The sequence below is a fragment of the Macrobrachium rosenbergii genome, chromosome 33 (genome assembly GCF_040412425.1).
Source record: "Macrobrachium rosenbergii isolate ZJJX-2024 chromosome 33, ASM4041242v1, whole genome shotgun sequence".
NCBI classification, from domain to species: domain Eukaryota; kingdom Metazoa; phylum Arthropoda; class Malacostraca; order Decapoda; family Palaemonidae; genus Macrobrachium; species Macrobrachium rosenbergii.
The window spans coordinates 10235463-10261241 of record NC_089773.1 but is presented as its reverse complement, the minus strand read 5'-3'; the positions used below and the strand labels follow the sequence as shown (position 1 = coordinate 10261241).

General features: G+C 38.1%; 2 protein-coding genes and 1 long non-coding RNA gene across 3 annotated transcripts; all 3 read left to right on the top strand.

Annotated features, from left to right (window-relative positions):
- The first annotated feature begins 518 nt into the window (after positions 1–518).
- On the top strand, positions 519–3536 carry LOC136855752 (cyclin-dependent kinase inhibitor 1C-like). Its single transcript, XM_067133114.1, has 3 exons — positions 519–623; positions 2299–2387; positions 2876–3536. Exons 1-3 carry the CDS (start codon positions 615–617, stop codon positions 3393–3395), a joined length of 618 nt encoding a protein of 205 aa, XP_066989215.1. The 5' UTR covers positions 519–614; the 3' UTR covers positions 3396–3536.
- Positions 3537–14810: 11274 nt separating this feature from the next.
- On the top strand, positions 14811–17993 carry LOC136855912 (uncharacterized). Its single transcript, XR_010858174.1, has 4 exons — positions 14811–15035; positions 15582–15676; positions 16601–16680; positions 17522–17993. It is a non-coding gene; the product is annotated as an uncharacterized lncRNA (long non-coding RNA).
- Positions 17994–22659: 4666 nt separating this feature from the next.
- LOC136855751 (calphotin-like) lies at positions 22660–25273 on the top strand. The gene is made up of 3 exons (XM_067133113.1): positions 22660–23152; positions 23762–23829; positions 24339–25273. The coding sequence occupies exons 1-3, from the start codon at positions 23144–23146 to the stop codon at positions 24838–24840; spliced, it is 579 nt and encodes a 192-aa protein (XP_066989214.1). The 5' UTR covers positions 22660–23143; the 3' UTR covers positions 24841–25273.
- The last annotated feature ends 506 nt before the right edge of the window (positions 25274–25779 follow it).

Below are 25779 nucleotides of genomic sequence, written 5' to 3'. Positions count from 1 at the left end.
CCTAACCACACTAGAGAGTGACCTTGTACTTGGCAGTAAGGTACAATGACAACCAAATTCTATAGAGTTTTCAGTGAACCGATTTCATCTCAGAACCACAATGAAGACTTTTGGCAAGATTAATATGACCAATTACCAAGTAAGGAACCAGCTCTTGGTGTCATGCCATACAGAGAACGACCCACTGTGCTTGCCTTCCAGAGGCATTGATAATACTACTACAAAAACCTGCTAGAACAGATTTACGTAAGCTTACGAGGGGTTGCCGCCATATTGCTTAGCCCTCAGCTCTCTCTCTCTCTCGCCTCTCCTCTCCCACCATCTGCCTGACAACATGGATTCAGTGACCCTCAAGAGGTGGCTCTCCTGCCACGCCCTTCCTACGATCCCACGTTCCATCTCCCTCGGAGGAGGAGGAATGCCCAAAAGAGCTAACAACCGGTAGCCCGTCCAACCCCTGACCCCCCTTCATGCCCACAACGTCCTTGTACCCGAGTTTCGAGGTCGTGGCGCCCTTGGGTATATAAAAAGAGTGGAAGGCACTGTAGGAGCATCACTTGACACAACGTCTTCAGCCAAAGCGCAGCCCTCCTCTCCCAAGCCTTTCATCCAAGATGAAGTTTGTGAGTAACTCTGGCTTTGTTTTCCCTGAAATTGGGTCAGGGGATCAAGACTTCAAGTCTTGGCGTTCGGGAACTCTTTCTGGGAGTTCTGGAAAGGATAATATACAAGGGCTGTAATGAACCAAGTCATTTAAATTAACTTTGTACTTGTGAAATAGAAGCTACACTTAACTTTGATTCTTTTCCAAAGTCGATGTTTATTTAACTGCCATTCATAAATCTAAGTCTCAAATTCCATTCATTTTTTCATAAATCCACGTTTTCTTTTCCCGAGTTCAGTACCGATTATATTCTGTCTACTGTCTATCAAGTAAATGATTTCGAATGAAAATAAATGTAGATACAAGATTTCTAGCTAACTCAACGGGGACAAAAACGATACCGAATAACACTTGCGGAGATTAAATTCGTAGTTCCAATATTCCATCATTTTCGAAGTCTTTCAATAGACAAAAGTAACGAACAAAGGCGAAAGTCCTCAATAAGTAAGACAGAATCGGATTATTGCTCTTTTATCATTTATCAATTCGGCATCGAGGATAAGGATTTTAGCCCCAAATCTTTAAGACGAAGACTGTATTTTGTCAATGTTTTATAAATCAGTAAGTTTATGAATTAATTCACGGATTCAGGTTAACTCCGGGTTCATTCTCCTGTCTGAACTAAATATGAATATTGATCGAACTTGCAGATAAAGATCAATTTACATTTACTCTATGATAATGTTGAATTCAATAAAAACTTTAAGATTAATAATGTATAAACCAAAACTTCCTTTGTATTTTCTTTATGCTGAAGGCAACATTGGCTTAAGATAAAGATAAAAATGAATTTTGTACTAAGTGATTATGTTGATTGCAATATGAGTTTTATTGATAAAAATGTTTACATCCAAATCTTCGTCAGTGTCCTGTTATAACGTTGAACGTATTACGAATTTTATGTATAGAAAAATTTATAGATTTAAAACCTTCGTCAGTATTCTTTGACCACATTGAACGCAATACGAATTTCTATAGATCAAAACCTCCTTCAGTATTCTGCAGTCATGTTGAACTCGATATGAATATTCGCATACAGAAAATTTACAGACAAAACCTTTCGTTGTTATACTGTGGTCGCATTGAAAGCAATATTAATTTTCATATATAAAAAAGTTCGTTGTTATTCTATGAGCACATGAATGCAATGTAAATGTTTAAAGACCAAAGACTTCTCTGTTATTTTTCTGCCTTGCTCTTAACTCCTTTCCGTCCAGACATGTCCTTCTAATGTATACATTTGTCTATCCGAGTCTTCTGACCAAATTAAACAAGAGAATAGAATAGGCATAAAAATATATTACAGTGTAGCTTTGTTTTTTGAATCAATATATCTGTTATTCGCCTCTGCAGTGCTTTCCACTTTTTCGGCCTATACTTTTTCTCTCTCCCCATGATTATTCTCTTCTACGGAAACAATGTGCAAGGTAGCAGTGTCCTCCAGGCTTGTTCTACGCGAATGCTTTTACATTTTTAATAAGGACAAATATTTGATAAAAAAGGAAAACAAATTCTACAATTTTACCCTGCGTGAGTAATTCTAGTTGCCGCGCCATTAGCGTCAATCAGATCAGTTAATTAGATTAGTAGGTATTACTGCAAATCGATCCGGTATAACGCCCTTCCGTCCACAGGTAGCACTGTTGGCGCTAGTTGGACTAGCGAGCTGCCGTACTACGCTAATTGGAGGGGATCGGGCCACCGACGTCACTCTGAAGTACAGGTAATTCAAATATTTTCTGATTTAATGATTATCAAGTTCAGTGTCTTTTTGTTATCATTTGCCTTATGTTTGTATCAGGAATATATTGTTTATATTTTGCGCTTTTTAATCATCAATTGCCTTTTGTTTGTGTTATGCATATACTGTTTAAATAAAATATATGCATAATACATTTCTTACAAGTCATGGCGAGTTATTTCTTTACACTTGAGTTAACCACGTTCAGAACATTTTTAAAATCAAATATCTCGGGATGTCGTGCGAGTCACCCTGTCAAAAGATGTGGGTGAATAACATATAGCGCTGGAAATTACATACAGAACTAGTTGATATATCGTTCTTTTCTTTAGTTCCTTTGGGCATTTCGTTATCTACCTAGATGAAATGACAAGCCAGGATTGGCAGATGTGATAGCGTTAGTGGCGGTAGCAGTGTTGTTATTATTATTATTATTATTATTATTATTATTATTATTATTATTATTCCAGCTTCCTTGATGAATTTGGTCGCGAAGTGGATGTCAGGTTGGAAGCAGACAAGCTCGGATTGGGCCTCCTGAACGCAGCACCTGCCCCTACACTGAAGGCTGCCCCTGCCCCAGCTCCTGCCCCTGCCCCTGCCCCCGTGCAATACGTCCACCACCTCTTGGCTTCTCCAATTCCAGCAGCAGTCCCTCAGTTTGTCCAGGCCGTAGCCCCGGCGCCCGCCGCCCCCGTAGTCGTCACGCGCGTCGTTGAGGTCCCAGTCACCAGATACGTCAACGTCCCTGCCCCTGCCCCCGCCCCTGTTGCTCCCAAGGTCGTGACCAGGTACGTCAAGGTAGACGATGACGACGACGACGACGATATCAAGATCCTCCGGGCTGTTCCCGCCGCCGCCGCCCCTGCACCAACACCCGTCGTTAAGGCTGCCCCTGCTGTACCAGCACCAGCCCCTGCCCCTATTGTCAGGGCTGCCCCTGCTGCTGCTGCTCCCAGCAGTGAAAGTCTCCCGCAGGGTGGACGATGACGACAGCCACGAGAGAAAGTAGAGCGAGAGAGCAGATGGAGTCCCACCAAGGAGAACCTAGAACCTCGTCTATTTTTTATCTCCAAATTTATTATCGTCGCAGAGTCATATTCAGAGTGCAATAGATTTATTTAGAGAGTACGTTTGTTGTTTCCGTCTCATCCTATACCTCATTATTACGATTGCAATTAATAATTGGCCTATGCAGGCTACTTGCATTCGAAGCCACCTCCTGCAATGAAGCCAGGTGCTCAATCTTAAATACATACAGTAAAATGACAAATTGCAAGGGTTAAAGCATACTTCAATAAAGTTTCTAGGCATCTCATCTCTGTCAGTCTGGATAATACTGATTAGATGATACAAATGTTGTGTAATTTGTGTGGGCAAATCAGTATCATCCACGTTGAAGAGACGGGATGTTCTAACACTTTCGTTCTGAGGATTTGTAAAATTCTTCAGTGCTTATATTACTTCTTTCTTTATCAGCGATCTCCCTTTCCTTTTTATACACTTTATTCAGACGATGATGAAGCTGTATATCTCGAGCTTTCGTCTCAATACTGTCCTAAAACCTTTATTTTTCTTTTTAACAGATAACGCTCCATAACCAACATTAGTAGATCCATGTCGCTGTTCATTTGATCAAGGGAAATATGAATCTTAACTCTGTTCCTTCAACTGACTGCACCACAATAGCTGTGTCATTTCACCCTTATAAAAATTCTATTTTAAGATTCAAGTATCCGGAGCAAGATTTATCGCTGATGTGCCCTTGAGAAAACTTGGTACTTTTTTTTCTTTAATTTCCTATGCAAAAGAGAAACATTCTACCTACAATTTGGAACCTATTAGGCCTATATTGAAAGGGAATATCCAAAACGGGAAATATATAATCACTTTCAGATAAAACATAAAATTCATCCAGAAAGTGATGCAATTTTCCAAACGAATATGCAGAACAGGAACATAAATGGAAACAGACCATACCATAAAGATTACAAGTGAAATATTAGAGTTCAAACATACTCGTATTTCGACAAGGAACGGGGTGTGTTTGAAACACATTGGACCCTTTGGTGGCAAAATCCTACTTGAGCTTTAACTCTCAACTGCAGCTTAAAACCAACTCAACACTCTGGGTTAACTAGAGGAATATGCAAGAATATATACATTTTCCATCTCATGGAATTCAAAATTTATGACAATGGTTAACTTCTTATTTGACGTCTGACCATTACATATGACCGTGACCCCTCATCGCTTACCGCCAGATACAAATCATCCCATTTGGTTAAAAAATTATAGCAATGCTAAATTCCCGTTTAACCTTAACCTCCATATACGACTTTGACCCTTAGGATCAATGCATGAAATACAGAATCGCCATCATCCAGATTATTTGTACCGTCCGCGAGGCTTGAGGGAAGCAACGAAAAATAATGGCTGCTCCAGGAGCAATAGGAATGGAATGGAATAGAGTTTCGGCCAAAGACCAAGTACTGAGACCTATGAGGTCATTCAGCGCTGGAAAGGATACTGAGAGAAGGTAGGTTCGAAAGGTGTAACAGGAGGAAAACCTCAAAGCAGTTGCACTAGGAAATGCTTGTTAAGAGAGGGTGGATGTTAGGAGAGGTGGTTAGCAAGATGGAAAACAGATATGAATGGAGTTATGGTAAAGGGAGTCCAGGAGCAATCGCCCGCGCTGGCATAAGGCCAGCATAATTCAAATCTACAAAAACAATGATATATGGAAAACCAGAAGTAGGAAGATGATTCACACGTGCATACGGCAGTAGAGAATTGCCACTGGTCAGGCTGACCAGACCACCTTCGCCGAAGAGGAAGTAGAACTATTATGTAAACAAAACAAACGTGCATATAAACATGTAAACATGTAAACAACACACACGTGTTGTTCAGAGACAGTGGGGACTGTGCCTCCTATGAAAGTTAACATTACTTTATCAGAATTCGTCTTCATGCTGTGCCAGTTAAGCCACCTGATTAATCAATTAACCAAAAGATGTTGCGTCCCTACTTTTTTTTTTTTTTTTGAAGAGAAAACTATTGTGCCGGCTTTGTCTGTCCGTCCGAACTTTTTCTGTCCGCCCTCAGATCTTAAACACTACTGAGGCTAGAGGGCTGTAAATTGGTATATTGATCATCCGCCCTCCAAGCATCAACTATACCATATTGCAGCCCACTACCCTCAGTAGTTTTTATTTTATTTAAGGTAAAGGTTAACCACAATCGTGCGTCTGGCAACGATATAAGCCAGGCCACCACTGGGCCGTGGTTCAAGTTTCATGAGCCGCGGCTCATACAGCATTATATCAAGACCACCGAAAGATAGAATATTTTCGGTGGCCTTGATTATACGCTGTAACGGCTCTACAGAAAACTCGACTGCGCCGAGGAAACTTCAGCACATTTTTTACTTGTTAATATTGTTAGCACATGTGAAACATACTTAACAGGTCGCTTATCGATTTTCTAAGCCGACTCCCAAAGATCAGAATGTCAATACGACTTCCCCTCATTAAAACTGTATACGTGTACAATACATACTGTCAACATCAACGCATACACACTTAATTACAAAAAGAATAATGCGTAAAGTGAGCAAGACTCGGGTTTCTCCTTTGAGGGGAGATGGAACAAAAGCACCTTAGAGTAAGATTATCATTCAAAGCAAGAATAAAATCCAAAGTAACAACTCCATTCAGCACAAAGCAACGGCGAACTTCATTCTCTATGCATCATTACAAAGGCACCTATGTGATCCAATATTGGACAGCACTTTCCACCCCATTTACAAACGACCGAAGCAGAGCAATTTAAAAAACCGATGACCCAAAGCAATAAGTATATTAATGTACACTAAAATACATGGATAAAATTACTGTAATATTATTATTATTCAGATGAAGAACTCTATTCATATGGAACAAGCCCACCAAAGGGGTCATTGACTTGAAATTCAAGCTTCCAAAGATTACTATTATTATATTATTATTCACTGACTTGAAATTCAAGCTTCCAAAGACTATTATTATTATTATTATTCATAAGAGGAACCCTATTCATATGGAACAAACCCACAGGGGCCACTGAATTGAAATTCAAGCTTCCAAGGATTATTATTATTATTATTAAGAAGATGAACCCTATACACATGGAACAAGCCCACCAAAGGGGCCATTGGCTTGAAATTCAAGCTTCCAAAGATTATTATTATTTCTATTATTATTATTATTATTCAAAAGATGATGAACCCTATTCATATGGAACAAGCCCACAGGGCCCACTGACTTGCAATTCTTCAAGCTTCCAAAGAATATAACATAAATACAGCCGACATAAAACAAAAATAAACACCAAACACCTTGTCCATAATGCTGCACAGAACTCAACTAAAAGGCTTCACAAAAACTGGATCTGTGACCTTGAAAAAACTCATTCATCCGTGCCTGCTCCTTTTTATACACCAGCCAAGTTTTGGGACATTTAGCCCAGACAGTCCGGGAATTGGGAGGATAAGGGGCATAAAACTCAAGTTTTCAAGGTTATGTAGGGGGGCCAGAGATGGAAGTTGCTAATCCTTGTTTTATGAAGCTAGTTTTTTTTTTAATGGCTGAAAATGGTTGTTGTTTACTGCTAATTATTATGAGCTCCCGAGTTACCCCTCTCGTTTCCGTGATTTAAGAATGGGGCTTTATACTTTGGAATAATCGTTACTTTGATGTTCCCATACTCCGTATTCCGGTTGTTTTGTCTTCGCATCAATAAAAAAAGTGGATCTTTCCTAGATAGTGACCCCCAACAAAGTTCGGGGGTCGTTATCTAGGACTAATATTTCTAGGGGGGTCATTATCTTCATGGTATTTACAGTCTTTTGTTTATAAGAAGTAGATTTTAATGCCTAGAACATAAAAATAACCAAAGTACTACGACTAAAATTTAAAGTAATTTTAATATCGATTCCATCAGTAGCTGTAAAAGGTAACTAGATCACGATTATAAATCCAACCCTTGGTAACTGATGAACATTTAACACTTACAAGACAAGAGAAACTGATCATCTTAATTTTAACGTGTTCTATGTTAATTTCACAGAACTAAAATCACAGGGTTCCTTGCATGCGTGTTCTCATCCCAATTAGCCCCCTCCAGAAAACTGTCAAGGTGACCTTGACCTTGTATACCAACAGGTTCTTACTGAAAATTAAAAACAGCAGAACTCCCCATTCAAAGCCAACGATAGCAACTGATTTAATCTATTAATTTATTAATTGCAAGAGAGAGATGCGTGCATCTCTATAATACAACTACAACAGCTACAATAGCATGAACAAGGCGCATCACACAATCATTCAGCTTATGATTTACAACATGCAACCACCCTCCCAAAATTTAATTTACAACACACGTATTTTACAGAGAATTGCTACCGTCAACTACTGATGGCAGAAAACAGTAAATTTATGTTAAATTTTGAAAGAATTATAGTGGCCTTCTTCTGTTGTGGAAAATTGTTATTCTTTCGAATAACACATACATACATTATATATATATATATATATATATATATATATATATATATATATCCATATATATTCATATGTTATGCATATACATAATATATATATATATGTATGTATATATATATATATATATATATATATATATATATATATATATATATATATATAGAGAGAGAGAGAGAGAGAGAGAGAGAGAGAGAGAGAGAGAATGGATTCAATACCAGGATAACGATCATTTAAAACATTCTTACCTTTTGTGACACTGACACGGCCGAGAGACCTAACAGCAACGGCTCTGCAACTGGAAAAGAGAACAAGAATTATAACGATGTTCATCAAACAGATTGTAAGTTTTGAGTAACTACGTCGAAAGGCAGCAAAGTGGGTCAGCCTCACTCTTTCACAGCCTATATCTGCCATTCAGCCTATTAGTTCTGTTCCGTCCCGTCTGGAAAAGCAATTCTTAAAAGTAATCAAGTAAAATATGCGCCAAAGTTTCTTCAGCGTAATCGAGTTTTCTGTCAGTGTATAATCAAGGGCACCGAAAATAGATCTATCTTTCGATGGTCTTGGTATGATACTGTATGAGCCGCGGCCCATGAAACTTTAACCACGGCCCGGTGGTGGCCAGAAACACGATTATGGCTAACTATAACCTTAAATAAAATGAAAACTACTGAGGCTAAAGGGCTGCAATTTGGTATGTTTGATGATTGGAGAGTGGATGATCGACATACCCATTTGCAGCCCTCTAGCCTCAGTAGTTTTTAAGATCTGAGGTCGGAGAGAAAAAGTGCGGACGGACAGACAAATAGCCATCTCTATAACAGTCTTCTTTTACAGAAAACTAAAAACCAACATTAACCACATGCAAATCAAGTACCTCACACCTTGATCTAACACCAACTCCTAAATCTCCAGTGAAACAAAAGTCGTGTCAACATGCCAGTTGGTTTCAGAAGTCATTTTCTTTTTTTCTTTTTTAATAAGTCGTCTCTTCTTTCTGTATGTCCATTTACCCCCTGTTACCTCTTTCTCATGAACACCATATTCTTCGGAAGCTTGATTTTCAAATGGCCCCTTTGGTGGGCTTGTTCCATATGAATAAGGTTCATCATTTAAAATAATAATAATAATAATAATAATAATAATAATAATAATAATGGAAAACCTGAAAACCCATCAAGAACACAAACACACTCACACATAAAACCCCTATTGACAACACAGTGTTAATAATAATAATAATAATAATAATAATAATAATAATAATAATAATAATAATAATAAACAACAACAATGAGTCAAGACCAGTGCAGAGAGATGAACAGCCATTAGTAAAACAATTTAAGTGGTGGGCACTTGTAAATGTAAAAGTTTCATACACAGACAGAAACATGTACAGTACAGTATACCTAAAGCACTCGTATGTGTGTGTGTATATATACCGGTAAATATATATCTATATATATAAAGTGACATCAGTAAGTACCTATTTACAGTCTATATCCGTTGTAAAATACTTTTGTTTCTTTTTTCTTGGAAATAAGTATTTCATACACAAATTTATTCAGTGCATTGTCTGTTAGCAGTAAATGTTGGCAGATAATATATAATTAAAACAAAAGTTTTGTCATGAATCAGTATGCATTCATACGTATCGTGTATCATTCAAGGATTTCTTTTTATGTATATAAAAAAGAATGTTTATTCTGTGTCCAATTGTCAACTGATATATAAAAAACAGAATAATTACAAGATAATAACCCAGATATAGGTTTTAATTAGGACCATTATGGTCCTGTAATAATCATCATGTTCACAAATCTTGTTTCACTCTTTTTCAACATAAATGGACACAGGTAAATATGGCATTCATTATATAGCTTTACATAAGACACTTACATTATACTAATTTATTTCAACCTAAGTATTGTAATTCATATACGGGTTTGTAATTATGAAGGAACACATAAGAAAACCTATTCCTCCTAGATTAGGCTAAGTTCCAGGAAGCTGACTTGGTTGAAATCTCAATAAAACCAATATTGTAATACAGAGGTTAGCTTATTTCACTGTATTCTGTAATAACATGCACTTTTCTTACATTTTGTAAATATGCTCCCACACTACTAACCTAGGTTAACGAGCTAAAATATGCCCATAAATTTGGGAAATGAGCCCTGCAGGTAAGCTAGCTGAGTCTAGGCGTATGCATGTTTCCTAAAAGATGATTACAGCGACTAATGCAAAGTCTTCATAATGTTAATTTTTCACTGTTGGTAAATTCTGAAATAACAATCTGCAGGAGAACCAAACCAAACTGGTTCTCATGGTTGATGCATTCTGACATGTGCTGTGAAATTATGGTATGCATTAGTGCCCAAAGGTAAATAAGAAAGTGTCAAAACCACGCAAAAGCATTCAGATAATGACACAGGCCAATAGCTGTCAGGAAAAACAGAGCGTACGGAGACTTACACCATTACTACAGTATATCCTACCAATGGCATGCTACATTTAGGAAACATATCTGCAGAGCATACTTGCATAGTTTTTCCACTTGGTTAGCCTATCAGTCAGTAATTATTCAGGTTAGTAGCCTAACAGCCTAAACACAATTAAAAAATGTACCGAAAATGGATGCTCGTGTTGCAGCAGAGTAAAATAGTCCTTCATTACAGTGGTATTTGTACAAAACTACAATAAGCCTATGCTTCCCAACCTTAAACCTGGGATAAGTTTGTCTGACTGGTAAAACTGAAGAACGCTACCGCACCCCTGTAGTTTTGATAACTATAACTACCAGTATCAACGTGGGTGCTGTGTTCAGTACTACCAACCCCTCAGGGATGAACGTAAAAACCTGAACAAAAGACGGTAAATATAAAAATATATAAAAAAAATATAAGTGGTAAAACTGAAGAAGGTAAATATAAAAATTTCTGGCCAAACAATGTGGCAAACGGTGTATATAACGCACAACAGCCGAGAAAATATGAGAAAACTTGCCAAGATAATAAGATATCTGCTATCTTTTGCATAAGTCTCTACAAGTTTAGTACCAGCCCTTCCAGTGGGATGAAAAATTGATTGATTTATAGCTACGAAAACTGGCGTCACGAAACGAGGGATGGAAGTCAAATCTCTCATATTATCTCACCTACATGCAATATACGGGCCTACGCCCTTTTATACATTATTTAGCTGGAAAATTATACCAAAAAAGATAAATTCTTGCGGCCATCATCCATATATTTACCACCTGCAGTAGGCCTAATTGTTATTTCAGTTCGTATGGCAGCATCCTATAGGCCTAACTCATTCCATTAGTTAAACATTACTCTTTTAAGGTATTCTTTAAAGTTTCATTTCTTTGAAGTTTCAACGATTAAATATCGATTATTTTAGTTCGTGTGGCAGCATCCTATAGGCCTAGCTCATTTCGCTAATGAAACTTTTAATAATATTTTGAGAGGCATTCTATTAAAATTTAATTTCTTTCAAGTTTCAACAATTAAATATCGACAGAAGAGAAATGAAATTTGAACCTTTCGAGTGATATTCCTTAAAATTTCACTTCTTTGAAGTGTCAACGATTAACTATCGAGTGAAAAGTGACGAATTATGTGATCGATTTATTAGGCCTACTGGATATAACATGCTCTACTGCATAGGCCTACATATCCCGTTGAAAATGGTCTTCTAATATTTGTCTTGCAACACGGGCTACCTTAAACCTTAAGACTGCATTAAAGAGGAATAAATAAGTCCTAAATAAAAGGAGTTTGTCCAAGCCCCCTGGTACCTAGGCCTACTCAATGGGCGGGGGCGTAGCCCCTAGGCCTATGCCCAATCCAAAAAGTAGGAATTAACCTTAACAGTGCAATCTAATAAGCAAATGTTATTGTTGCATAATAGTTTCTGGCATAAAACTGTATCTTTAAATATGTACAGTCTAAAATAAGGTAGATAATGTTATGACACTCAGGCCCACGTGTCTACCATAATGGCTTCATAAACAAGTTCGACTAACGGCCATTTTCTGAAGTCTCCCTCATTTAATGTTTCAAAATCAGACCAAAAAGGCTTCTAATTGGTTAAATATTAATATTTTTCAATCGAATTATACAATACACTATACATACCTATCGTGAGAACGAAATGGAATAAGGTTAATGACGCCAAAATCCGACATAACACTTCACTTTGGAATATCCCGCCGGTAACTGACGTCATCTCAGCTGTCATCCGATTACCCTGTTAATCATGACGGAGCAGCATCCTCTCTTAAAAATTAACATTAGGTTACTTAAGTATGTCGGATTGGGATTTTTCTTGTAATAGAAATCGCAAACAGAGTATTTTCGTTAATATGCATAAATGTTTTTTTATGATTTACTTCATTAACATTTTGGCCACGCTCCGAAACTTATCCAAGGGGACGTTGCTGGTCGCTTGCGTTCCAATCTCAGAATTTTTTTTTAACAGCTGGAATTCTATATTTCATTCCAGTTTGAGTGGGATAAAAGCACTCGTATTCAAGCGAGGGTAATAAATATTTTAAAAAAAAAAAAAGTTCATAATGGATTTAATCGCAATGCGACAACAAGACAATCATCAGAACAGACCAATTCCCTCTTTCCAAAATCGCCTTCTCCCCCATTGTTACTAGATGGCCAAGTATCCCTTTTCTGATCCAATTGTGTCGCTACCACTGTATGTCTTAAACAATTTCATCCTTCCCTTTGTGATGGTGACTTTGCACACTCTATAAACAATCCTCTCCAAAGTCTTTCAGACAACAGCCTAAAAAGTAATGACTAGCAACTTTCAGGCGAAGCGGGAAGGGTGGCTGGCTTCGAGGAATTTCCCGCCGTTTTCCTGTCCACTTTTATACGTTGTACTATGATATTGCAGCAACATGTTACTAAACTATGAGTTGTTACTATTATATTTCCTAGGATATAAGCATATACAACAATTACTTGTTTCATCTAAGCGAGATTTTTCAAAACTGTCCCATAATATATGAGATAATGCATGATTACTGCTTTCATGTAGGCCTAAGTAATATTTACGTCAGTAAGCTTATACGTAATATAATGTATAGTTTTAAGCAAAATGTTACGAATACAGCTTTTCACGAAGCTTACTGAAGTGAGTTAGTTATTTTTTGCAAATTTTATAAATCATTTTAGCCGTATTGTGTTGGAGATTTGGGTTAAAACAAACTCTAAAAGCAAAATAAATAGATGGAAAGACAGCACTTTCACACACACTTCAGCCTCTCTCTATTATGTTGGATATTTATAGGCCCATAACCAGGAAGAAATTCACAGGCCTATCAAATATACTGTTGTTCTGTGAATATAAAGACGTGAGCCTTGTACAAGGTGATGGCAGATAACCGTAAAGATAAGGTGCCGTGGAATAGGTTGTTTTCCGCCATAACTGTGCACCATAATAGAGTCAGCAGAAATTTCCTGTTCCCGTCGAACTATGACGTCACAGAACAAGGCGCTATTAGGGAAGAGTTTTCGGCAACAGCTATTATTATAGATATATTATGTAATACTGATAATTCTTAACTGTTGAATTCAGCTCTGCTTTGTAACGAATTAAAATGATTTTCTAAAAGTAGTCTCCTACACTTTTCTTGAAATGAATTTTTCCCCTGCAATTTTTTTTTTTCTCATAATGCTTCCCGTATGATTGCTAGTCATATCCTAACGATAAAAAAACTAATTTCCTTGTGCATATTCAAAGGAATAAATCATCGTTTGATGAAAGAAATTTTCTGTTAAAGTTGCAAAGCTGCATTGAGCGCATACGTCAGCCCCAGGTGATTCTGATCGCTGTTCATTGATGTCTTAATGGGACTTGGTGAAATAGGATTTCAAAGGATATTTCGACAGGTGTTGCAACGACTGTCAATCACTGTCTAGTGGTGAAGGACTAACTTGGAGAATCAGGGCTGATATAACGTAGATTGCCGTTAAACAGCACCGTCAAATAATGAAAAAACTGAAAATTATGGAATTTTTGAGTGAGAAATTGCTGTTCTTGTATACAGACGAGTGAATAGAGGTTAAATTACGTAGAAATACAAGCAGTAAGTAAAAATACGAGCATGCACGGGAAGAAAGCAAGCGCTTGTCGCCTGCGTTTTAACTACGTTTATTTAACAATGAAGTATACTACTAGGCCTACAGGTGGATAGTACGAACGACTCGATATAAAGCAATATTACGGTTTTCCCGTGTCAGTTAAGTATATGTCTTTCCCTGAAACAGACTGAATGCACATGAAGAATGCATAAACCGTGACCAGTCCACTTGCTGAGGCAAAAGAAAAAAATCTTGAAAAACCTTGCGTCATGCCCATCACTCTCCCCCCAACCCTCCTTCCGCGTCCGTTTCACCGACCTTCGGTCACGAAAGAAAGCTTATGCAAATAATCAGATTTGAAAAAAAACTTATCTAATCTCTTATCAAAATCTAGGCCGAAGTCATCGAGTCATTCCAGGAAAAATGCGACGCAGGAGAAAATATATTTTACTCCATGCCGCCGAGTCTGACTTCAGATCGATATGTTGCGTAGTTCATTAATTTTCCTGTTCGTTTCGCTTTTTCTCTCTCTTTTTAAGTCTTCTAAAGGCAGTCCTTGGCATTAGCTCAAACAACACATATTTTAGTGGGCGTTCCTCTACGTGGCCTATTTAGCTTCTATGAACCAAAAACTAGGAAAAAAGTGAGAAATGTCCTTAAAATACAAGAAGTGTCTTGTAACAAGGCCAGTTCATCTGCAGCCTACACCTGCCTCCAACCGTTAGTCTAGGCTACCCTCCAATACAAAGCCTATTTTTTCCTCCTAAATCCTACCTCACATTTCCACATGTCCCTATTTATTCCTCTGGTACCCTTTTGCCACAATTCTCCCCCGTCCTCCCAAGGCCTAGCCCCTCGCCCAAGGCCCTCAGTGGGTCTGTCTATAAAAGGCTGCAGTGGACCTAAGCAGGACATCAGTTGTGGAGGCGTACTTCGTGGGGCAGTTCTTCCCTCCTCCGACGTCATTCTTCGACATGAAGTTTGTAAGTTATTTTTCACTCATAACTTCTTTTCTTTCAGTCATTACTGCTGTTTTCCTTTCGCCTTTTTTTCTTGTTTAATTCGGGTTTGGGCTAGGAACGGGTATTAGGCTGAAAGTTACGCTCAGCGATAAGAGTAATCGTAAACGCAGTGAATTGGTTCACTAGTGCTTCTTGTAATAGATCAAATTATTCGATGTATTGTGTAAATTCAAGGTTTTTGGGCCATCGTTAAACAGAGGATTGTTTATATTAGCAAATGATCATGTATTACGTGCGCGCAAGCAAGCGCTGCGTATACATACGCCCACAAATACTCACATGTCCAGGAAATGATTTCATAATTCCTCCTATTACATGAGTAGTGTGTGAGTGTGTGAGTGTGTGTGTGTGTATAGATGCGTATATATATATATATATATATATATATATATATATATATATATATATATATATATATATGTGTGTGTGTGTGTGTGTGTGTGTGTGTGTGTATTTCATATGCAAAGCAAAAGCACATCCCAACATTGAATCCACTTTTTGTTGCAGTTGGTGGTGGTACTGTTGGCGCTCCTAGGGGTGGCGAGCTGCGGTACCCCTATGCCAGGGGGGGATCCTACGCCCGATGACGTCACGGAGTACTCGTAAGTGCGCGTCATTTCTCTCTTAACTTTTCCCTCTGAAGTTCATTCAGGAAATGTGCTGCTGTCATTGTGTCGTGTCATTCGTTGGAGTTTGATTTTGTTTTCCTGGATGCTTGGAAATTATCAAAGGAAATATTTGTTTGCTTTTAAGTGTTTTTATTAATGATTTAGTTCACATACTTATTGTTTTCTAAACAACACCTGGACTTAATTGGTCTTCGGATGATGCCTCCCATCCAACAAGCCCTGTGAGTTCATGAACGAAAACAGGAAGTTGAGATAAACAGACAACCTTCAGCTTTGTTTACCACCTCGGTAATCTACGCATTATTCATTCTTAGTCTACGCTTGCATCCTATTCATTTACTCATGAATCTTTCACTATATAATTTTTTAAACCATCGCTTGTCATCCATGCATTGCTTAACACCAACTTCTTTAGTCAAGAGCTGTCATCATTAACATAACATAATCTATTTTTATTGACAGACTTAAGTAACTGTAAACTATTTTAAGGGCTTTTGTGATTTTAATTTGTTTTATGATTAATTTTTATATTTGTTAACATTTTATACCCTTTAAGTTGATTTTATTAAACTATATTTTAGTGTTGATGGCCTTTGTTGTTGTGAAATAAGAATTTAATATTAAATTAACCATTCAATCATCACCATACTACAATGAAATCAATCTTTGTGTCATTTATATTGAACTTTCCTTTTTCAGCTGGAACAATCTTACATTTCCACATTTGCTAGAATAAGATAATGAATAGATATACATCCAGACATTTAGCATCTGTTCATCACACACTGGCACCTTGATAGGCCTTCTTATTTCATCCAAGCATCTTTCACAAATATTGCTTCATTTAGAGACCACAAGTCTGGACTGCCAACTATGATGTTGTTTACTTGTCCACAGGTTCCTGTTGCTGTGGGAGGCTGCCTTCGCTGTGCCAATTCTCTCTACAATCATCCTGACAAACAGTCGTCACTTCATAGGTGAGTGTGATGCTCTGTTTCTTAGGCCGACCTAACTTGGAATTACATTGCAGCATGACATGATATATTGGCATTAAATAAGTTAGGTAGGAAGACCAAGAGTATCTTGAGGTTCTGAAACACCTGCATTTTGGAAATGGTGTGGTAGCAGTCATCAGCTATGTAACTTAACATAACCTATTCCTGCCACACCTAAACCAACCCGGGCATCTGTATCTAGCTGGGAGTTTTGCCCAAGACTCAAACTGTATATTCAAGACTTTGCCCTCCAAACCTTGCCTGCTCTGGTTACAATCCTGCTGTGCCCTTCCAAAGTGCATTCAACAAGAGCTGAATAATGTACATTCAATGCTAGAATAGAAAATGTGATGGAATAATTTTTTGCTATTTATAATTTTTTTAAACGAGATGTCTTAAATGGAAACCAACTCTTGTACGATAATATGTGGGCTACTGTATTTCATTCCTTTATGATGTGGCCTCATTAAAAGGCAACTTTGCAGTGATATGGCGAGAAATATAAGTGAAAGTAATCTAAGGTTTAGCTTATTGATATTTGGAAATTGTCTACAAAGCATCTAAAATTAATGGTGAATTACGTATAGCTGGACTCCTGAGACTTTGGGTTGATATAACACCAATGACCAACTGTATCTGAGGCACTGTTCCCTACAGCACTCGTTAGACCACTCACTGAGTGGTTTCTGCACTTGCTTAAGTGCCAGTTAGAAACCTGCCTATCATAATTACCGCACCAGCTACAGTCTCAAACATCAGAAATGTCAGACCTTGAAAATCTAGATTTTTCACCTTACTAAAGGTTACAATTTGCACATTACAGGTGTCTAGGCGAAAGGATCAGTCAGAGAATGTAGAACTGGAGTCGTACCACCTGGCTCTCTGTACGTCGAATGTACCCTCAGCGGCTTCTGTGAAAAAGCTACTTCGGCAGAACATCTTGCCTGCGCAGCTCAAGGCTATATCATTGGACCTTTTAATGAGTACTCAGTACACTGAAATTTTAGCACCATTGTCAGAGATTAGGCAGTCATGAAGACAAAGGAGCATGTTCCTGTCACCCAGTGTCGAGATTCTTGCTGTTTCCGCTCCTGTTACTGAACCTGCTGTGGTATGTGTATTGAGGAGTTGACAGGTATGATGAGGACAGTCCTGTCAAGGTTAGCAGCACTGCAAAAAGTCTTACTCATTCAGTAGCAGCTTGTGGACGAGAGAGGTGAGAAACAGAGCATGGCGTTTCTAAACCTATTGCAGAATTCTGTAAAATTTGGAAATTACATGATTTTGATGTAAAATACCTGCCTTTGTTTTCCCTTTTTGGTTTTGCTATACGCAAGTTTGGAGGATCAGAAGAAGAGCAAGGAGCTTGAAAAAATCAGAAATTCTGTTTTTTTATGACTGTAAATAGGAATTTGGTGGAGAAAATCTCGACTCTGCACCGATTCTAGACCCACATTACCTAACATATAATATTGAAGAGACACAGTTGATGAAATTTGATCAAAAAAGAAGTTTTTAGCAAGAATAAACATAGCATACCAGTCGGTTACATTACTTATTCAGTGGGTAAAGTCTTCTACGAAGTTACACTGCTAGTTAAAAGTCTCACTTCAAGGGCCCAATTATGCACTTCTAACTTTCAATCAATGAAAGTCTCTGAAAGGATCAAGGTTAGACGCATATGTAAGAAGGTACAAATTACAATAATTAGGAATAGTTTGGTCTCAAAAGCATAGTTGCTTGAACGTCTTTCAGTGCTTCGTCAAGCCCGCTGATTAAATGCAATTGACCTGGTTCGAAAGATAAAGGGTAAGAATGTGAAGAATGGCTGTGGATAACCCTTTCATAATAGAATGGGTTTGGTCAGTAAACAGTCATCTAATGGAATTTATGTTTACTGGTTCAACAGCGACCTGCCCCTAAGTTTACTTGATAAATACACAATGATCAGAAGCTTAGGTTCTCAGTATTCAGCCTGGAGTGCGACTGAGAGCTGTGCTCTGGGGTCAACTGTAGCCTATGAAGAGTTAGAAGGGCATCTGTGGGCATTGATACGTTCCAAGAATAATTCATAAGAAAGCAAGAAAAGCGGCTTGTTTACACATCACCCGCGTTGCTCTTCACAGAACCAGCAAACCGACAAAAGAGGAACAGACAAAACGTGCAGTTAAATCAATAATGATGTTTACTTGAGAAAGCTCCTGTGGACTTGGCGTGTCTTCGTAAGCAAAAGAAAAAGATGAGGTTCCTGATCAAAAGGCCAATAGCTTTCGTGTTAATGTTGCTTAAAATATGGGGAGGATTTCCCTTCACTCTAAGGATGAGGAAAAAAGAGGACAGAATCAACCTATTTTTAATGAAAGAATTCACTTCACCTAAAAGAAGCGTTGGTTGGACTATCTGGTCTTACGCAATTTTCATACTAACAGCTCTCTCAGCCTGCCTGAGGCTTCTGTCCCAGAGGACATATATTAACTTCAACAGCCCAAGCACTACATTCATCATAAATACCATGAACATTTTGCATGGGCTGACTGCCTTTGTCTTCTATGCATACATAAATATCTACAGCAAACATTTATCAAGAGTTGTCGCGCTTTTGGAAGAAGAGATTTCGAAGACCCAGAGGATTTTTCACCGATCTTTCATTCCACTGTACCTTTTTATTGTGATTCGTTGGGGGTTTTGTCTCCTGTGCTTGAGTGTTCTTATGAACTACACTAACAAGGAAAACACTACCGAAGGGAAATTAGCACTCCTCTATCAAACCCCAGCTGTCATATTTTTCCTGCCCACCCACTTCATCGCAACAGGAGGCTTGATTCACTCGGTTTCTGCGACAATGTCCGCCAGACTGGAAGTCGCGATGCAGAATCTCGTGGCGAAAATCGACCGGTTGAAGAAAACATTCAGAGATGGCAGTCCGCTCACAACTTCTACGAAGACATCACTTCAGCTTTCACAAGCCGCAAGATGGAAAGGACCTCGAGCCTTCCCACCCAAAAGGAGGTATAATGAAGCCCTTAACTCAACCTCTTTCGTTGCCCTTGAAGAGGGAGAAGCGTCTGGAAGTCCCCTGAGAGAAGAAGAAGAAGAAGAAGATGATCCCAAATGCGTCGTGGACTTGATCACACGTATCGACGAGATTACCGAAGCTCTGGTGGCGTACGAAAGCGGTCTGGTAGTGTTAACAATGCCCTTGCACCTTGTGTCGTTGGTTGGTTATCTGTACAACGCTGTCGTTGATCGTGCGACATTGTCGTACTTCTTCTTTGCAGAATACCTGAGCGTAGTTCTGTTCATCTTGTGCTCGCCCGATGCTCTGAATATCAAGGTGAATTTTAAGGCTCGAAGCCGTTTCCACAAGCGTCTACTAAATGTTCACCAAACTTTCAAACACCAAACTTTCAAATACGTAGTATTGAATTGAGTATAAAATTTAGGTCAAAGGCCAAGCACTGGGATCTACGAGGTCATTCAGCGCTGAAACGGAAAATGACAGTAAAAGGTTTGAAAGGTGTAACAGGAGGAAGACTTCGCAGTTGCACTATGAATCAATAGTTAGGAGAGTGTGACAAGTAAGACGGAAGAAAGAGAATATGAAAGGAGGTACAGTAAAAGGAACGAAAGGGGTTGCAGCTAGGGGCCTAAGGAAGGGACGCTGCAAAGACCCTTGAGTAGTGCCTACAGTGCACTGCATGAGGTGTACTGACGGTACTAACCCCCCCTACGGGGTCAGATACGTAGTAATTCATTTTGAATTCACTCATATCATCTGTTCAGTAACATATGCTGAGAGAAGTTATCTGGATATTAAAATGTATATCAAAATTATTGAAAGGGGTATTCTAAAATATGAAGAACAGTCAGTGATGAAACTAATGATAGCAGAATCAAGGATCTGAATATGTGAGATGGTGGGATTGCGTGGAGAAAATGGAAGAGTGTGAAATGGTGAATGTGATGGATAGTTTAGCGATATTAAAGGGTATTTAATATATATATATATATATATATATATATATATATATATATATATATATATATATATATATATATACATATATGTATATATATGTATATATATATACATACATGCATATATATATATATATATATATATATATATATATATATATATATATATATATATATTCTCAAAGTATGGTGAATTCGATATCAAAGAATATTTAAATACATATATGTATAAACATACATATATACGTCTCTATATAAAAATTGTATATAAGTATGTAAATGTTACTAAAAGTATACATAGGACTGAGTATGCACTTAATTAACAACAACATCCTTTTCTGCAGAGGCGGTTTTGGCTGAGAAAACTTCGTTTAGAGTCGAAGGCGATACGTTGTCGAAACATGTCAGATCAGGTAAGTCTAAACTTCCCTTTTGTGTGGGATTGTAAACCTTAGTCCTATGCTGCCCTAAAATGGAAGACTGCAGCATCTGCAAAAATACAAAACTGAGAGAAATGGCAGTTTTCCCTTAAATAAAGCACTGAAGAATCATTCTGAAACTGCAGTAACTTGCGTATTAGTGTTTCACGAGCCCAATAGGTGGTACATCTCAATTTCGAAAATTTTGCAGACACTGCAGTTTTCAATTTTAGGGCTGTATGCACAGTTCAGTTTCACATTTGAAGAGATGTATCAATGGTTTTCTTTGGTGTTATAATAGTTCCCTTGAGAAGATGGTTATAAGACCACTCCACACTCCAGTTACTCGACTATCTTGACCTAATTGGAGTTCATTTTCCAAAACATAGATGGCGCTGGTGGTGTGTCATCTTGAGAACGAAGTCGCATTTAGCCCTTTTGGGCTCTTCACGATGGGTCGTCACTGCGTCATACCGGTTGGTATACTGTAGAACAGTGGTTCTCAAGAACTCTTTCACCACATGTCAGAATGTCATTCCACACCCCCCTCTTCCAAAATTGTCTGCCTCAAAAGGTGCATTCCAATAATATGTTTATAATACTAAAAAATCCGATGCACACTGCGTTTTGTGTGGTCCTAGAGCCAGTCTGAGCCTGCTAATCTGTGGTCACAATTGCCCTCACCACTAAAACTTTGAGATTCCCCCCTGGTTGAGGACCACTGATGTAAAATGCTTATAAGTGATTGGTGCCAAGTTTATATATCTAAGTTCTTTGAAAATTAACTTTAAACGATACAATATTTTGTGCATATGTCCGGATATACTTTAGCTACTGAATTATTGATTCTCTTCAATGAATTTGACATTTGAAAGTTTTCAAGGATGAAATACTATGTCGTTTTGAAAAATATTTTTGAATTTCCTGCTGCTTAATATTTCTTTCAGTGTTCCCCCATGCCTCTCTTTGTTTTAGCTCTATGTTAGAACTTTCTCTTAAAAACCAAGTCCATCAGTTTTCAGAATGTACCCTTTTCATCTCTATTTCTCTACTCCTCTGACTTTCAAGAAGAAGATAACTATTTACCCTGTTTATTAATGCCTCTTCAATATCCTCCTTTCTAGGTCCTGAGTCTCATTGCAACCTACTTCATCATCATTCTGCAGTTCAAGATCTCTGAAGAGCCTTACGAGGAATATCAGAATACTCGCAATAGTTCTGAAATGTTATATTGATCTTAAATGTTACATGACAAGATGGCGTCACATCTGACGAACCTGACGCTCTGAAAAGAATGATTACGATGCCACAGATGTCATGATTGTCACAGAATGTCAGTGGATGCGTCTCTCAAAGTGTAACGGATGTTCTCGCAAAAGCTGCTGGCTTCTAACTGCCCTGACATTTGCAGCAGCTGTACTGTACAGCTGTTTCTTGTGGTTATTGGAAATATATGCTTATCTGGTACAAGTGACCAGTAGATACTGTGTACATATATATGTATATATAATATATATATATATATATATATATATATATATGTATGTAAATATATATACATATATATATATGTATGTATGTATGTGTGTGTGTATGTGCGTGCGTGCGCGCGCGTATGTATGCCTCGGTTATATCACAATATTCTCTCACCTATTTAGAGCACCTCCCGATACACTTGACCGTTTTACGTAACTAACAGCAGTTTCACTTTCAAGCAAAAAAAAAAAAAAAAAAAAAAAAAAAGGCTCTAGTAACAACGCCTTGGGCATTGTCCCTACCTCGGCATGCCCGGTACCTTTTACGACCCTTAATACCCACTTCTGGATCCCTGTACCCATAGATAATCTCCACCCTGATTTTTTGTATCTTTTTCTATTTTTAAATTTTTTCCCTCGTTGTCCCGGAGCCATCTTACCTAATCCTTGGCCTTGGCCAGTTTCGTATATAAAGGATTTGAAGGACCTCTGTGTCATCAGTAGGAGTCTTCTTCACCGTAGGATCTCTTCTTCAGGATACCTTCTAAAGGATACCTTCTTAACTTCGCCAGGATGAAGATTGTGAGTGGACAATATATTGAATAATACTATGGCAATATTTTGAGTCAGTGATTATGGATATGATAGAAATATGTTGAATTTGTTTATTATTTTGATTATTAATGGAATATAAGGATCTGTTGCCGCAGATTTACTTAATAGAAGCCTCTTCAGAATCAGTTTTGACTTTGTTGATTTTGAATAAGGATGCAAAGGAAATTTGTAAATGGTATATGGGAGTTTTTTTTTATAATAGTTTAAGCAGCATTTGTTTTTCCTGATGTGACAAAATCTAACTTGAATGGAAATATATATATATATATATATATATATATATATATATATATATATATATATATATATATATATATATATATATATATATATATATATATAAATTTCTGACTCACATCAGGATCGAACCCAGGTCTTTGAATCGAAAGGCAAGGCCACTGCCAAATAGACCATACAAGTCATCGATCCAGATGTGAGTCAGAATTTTATTTCTGTTCCACACGTGATCGTGTCTTGATTACATATATATATATATATATATATATATATATATATATATATATATATATATATATATATATATATATATATATAATATTCTTTTCAATCTTTCAGGCTGTACTGTTGGCGCTGTTTGGCCTGGCTAACTGTAGACCATCTCTTATAGGAGACATTGAATATTCGTAAGAATTACTTAAATGAAGTACATTTTCTTTTATTAGTTTTAATGATTTCTGTTTTAGCAGGATGTGGTATACAGTATATATGTATATATATGCATATATATTCTTTTCTCATGTTTTAAAGATTAAGGATTAATTCCTCTTTGGGACCAGAATGAATGGACAATTCCCTTTTCTAAATACTATGAAGGTCCTTCTATTGAGCAGAATCTGTTCTTAAATTTAAAGAATCAACCCATAATTCCCTTTTTAATATTTAAGATCCTACGTCTGAAATACTTTATAGGTAACATATTTCAATATATTATGATTTAATGGACAGAGACTTGTTAGGAGTTTTAATACTTTATAGGTAATATTTTTTTATTTAAGAGCCCGTGTCTGAAATACTTTATAGATAATGTAATTTGACTTAAGAGACCGTGCCTGAGATACCCTATAGGTAATATATATTGATTCAGTGAGAGACTCAGGAATTAATTACTTCATTTCCTGTCAACTCCCTTCAGTTACGTCGACGCCACAGGTCGACTCGTCAAGGTCGAATACGACGTGGACGATTACCTGGGTCTAGGATGGGCCACCTCCGTTCCGTCTCTCTTCAGGACCGTCGCCGCCCTCCCACAGTCAGTTGCCTACACGCCCACGCCCGTCAGCACCCCGTACGTCCACATGGCTCCTGCCCAGGTCGCCCCTGCTGCTGCCCCTGCTGCCCCAGTGGTGCCAAGGTACGTCTACGTAGATGACGACGATCTCGATGATGACACCGTGTACCTGGAGGTTGCCGAGCCCTTGGTGGCACGTCCAGCTGCTGCCCGCGTGGTACCCCGCGTGGCTGCTTCCCCTGTGGTGACCCGCGCTGCTCCTGCCCCCGTGGTGGCGCAGCCCTCTCCACCCGCTGCCCCAGTGCCAACTCTCAGGGCAGCTGTCGCTGGGTCTAGCAATATCCAAGTCGTGCATAAGTACAGGAGTGATGATGATGATGATGATGATGACAGCGAAGAGAAGTAGATGGAAAGGAGGTGATAAATGGGGGAGATGGGAGATATAAGAGAGAGACGAAAGGAAAAGATAATTGGGAGAAGTGGGAGAGATAGATTCTTCCTTGTGAGAACGGAAGAGATATCAGAGAGAGAGAGATATAATGGATAATCATTCTTCAGTTGACATTCGTTTCTGAAGTTGTCAGACCCGAAAATTTATCGAATGTTAGTGAAAGGATTCAATAAAGTTTAATTTTCATTATCCAGATCTATTGTTTTATCCTTTATTGTGAATAAGCAGTGTTGAAGAAAATGCCCACTATTTTTAGCGGAAGATAAATGGAAATAAAAAAAACAAAAAATGCCAATCGAGTTTTCTGTACAGCCGCTACAGCGTATAATCAAGGCCGCCGAAAATAGATCTATCTTTCGGTGGTCTCGGTATAATGCTGTATGACCCGCGCCCCATGAAACTTTAACCAAGGCCCGGTGGTGGCCTATCCTATGTCGTTGCCAGAGGCACGAGTATGGCTAACTTTAACCTTAAATAGAATAAAAACTACTGAGGCTAGAGGGCTGCAATTTGGTATGTTTGATGATTGGAGGGTGGATGATCAACATACCAATTTGCAGTACCTGAGAGAGAGAGAGAGAGAGAGAGAGAGAGAGAGAGAGAGAGAGAGAGAGAGAGAGAGAGAGAGAGAACCTAGTAGACGAAAAAGTACCAATTACCATCAAATGAAAACTATAGCTGAGATAGAGAGAGAGAAAGAGAAAAAGAGAGAGAGATTTATCAATATACAAATATAATTAAACTTTCAACATTGACACTGGCCGCTCACCAGTGAGTTGAGCTGGGCCTTGGAAATCTCACTTGGGACTATGCGTACAACATCTCTTCCATTATACATCTTCCAAAAAAACTAGGTCCCCTCAAAATGGAAAATACCTTTTCAGAAACATCTTA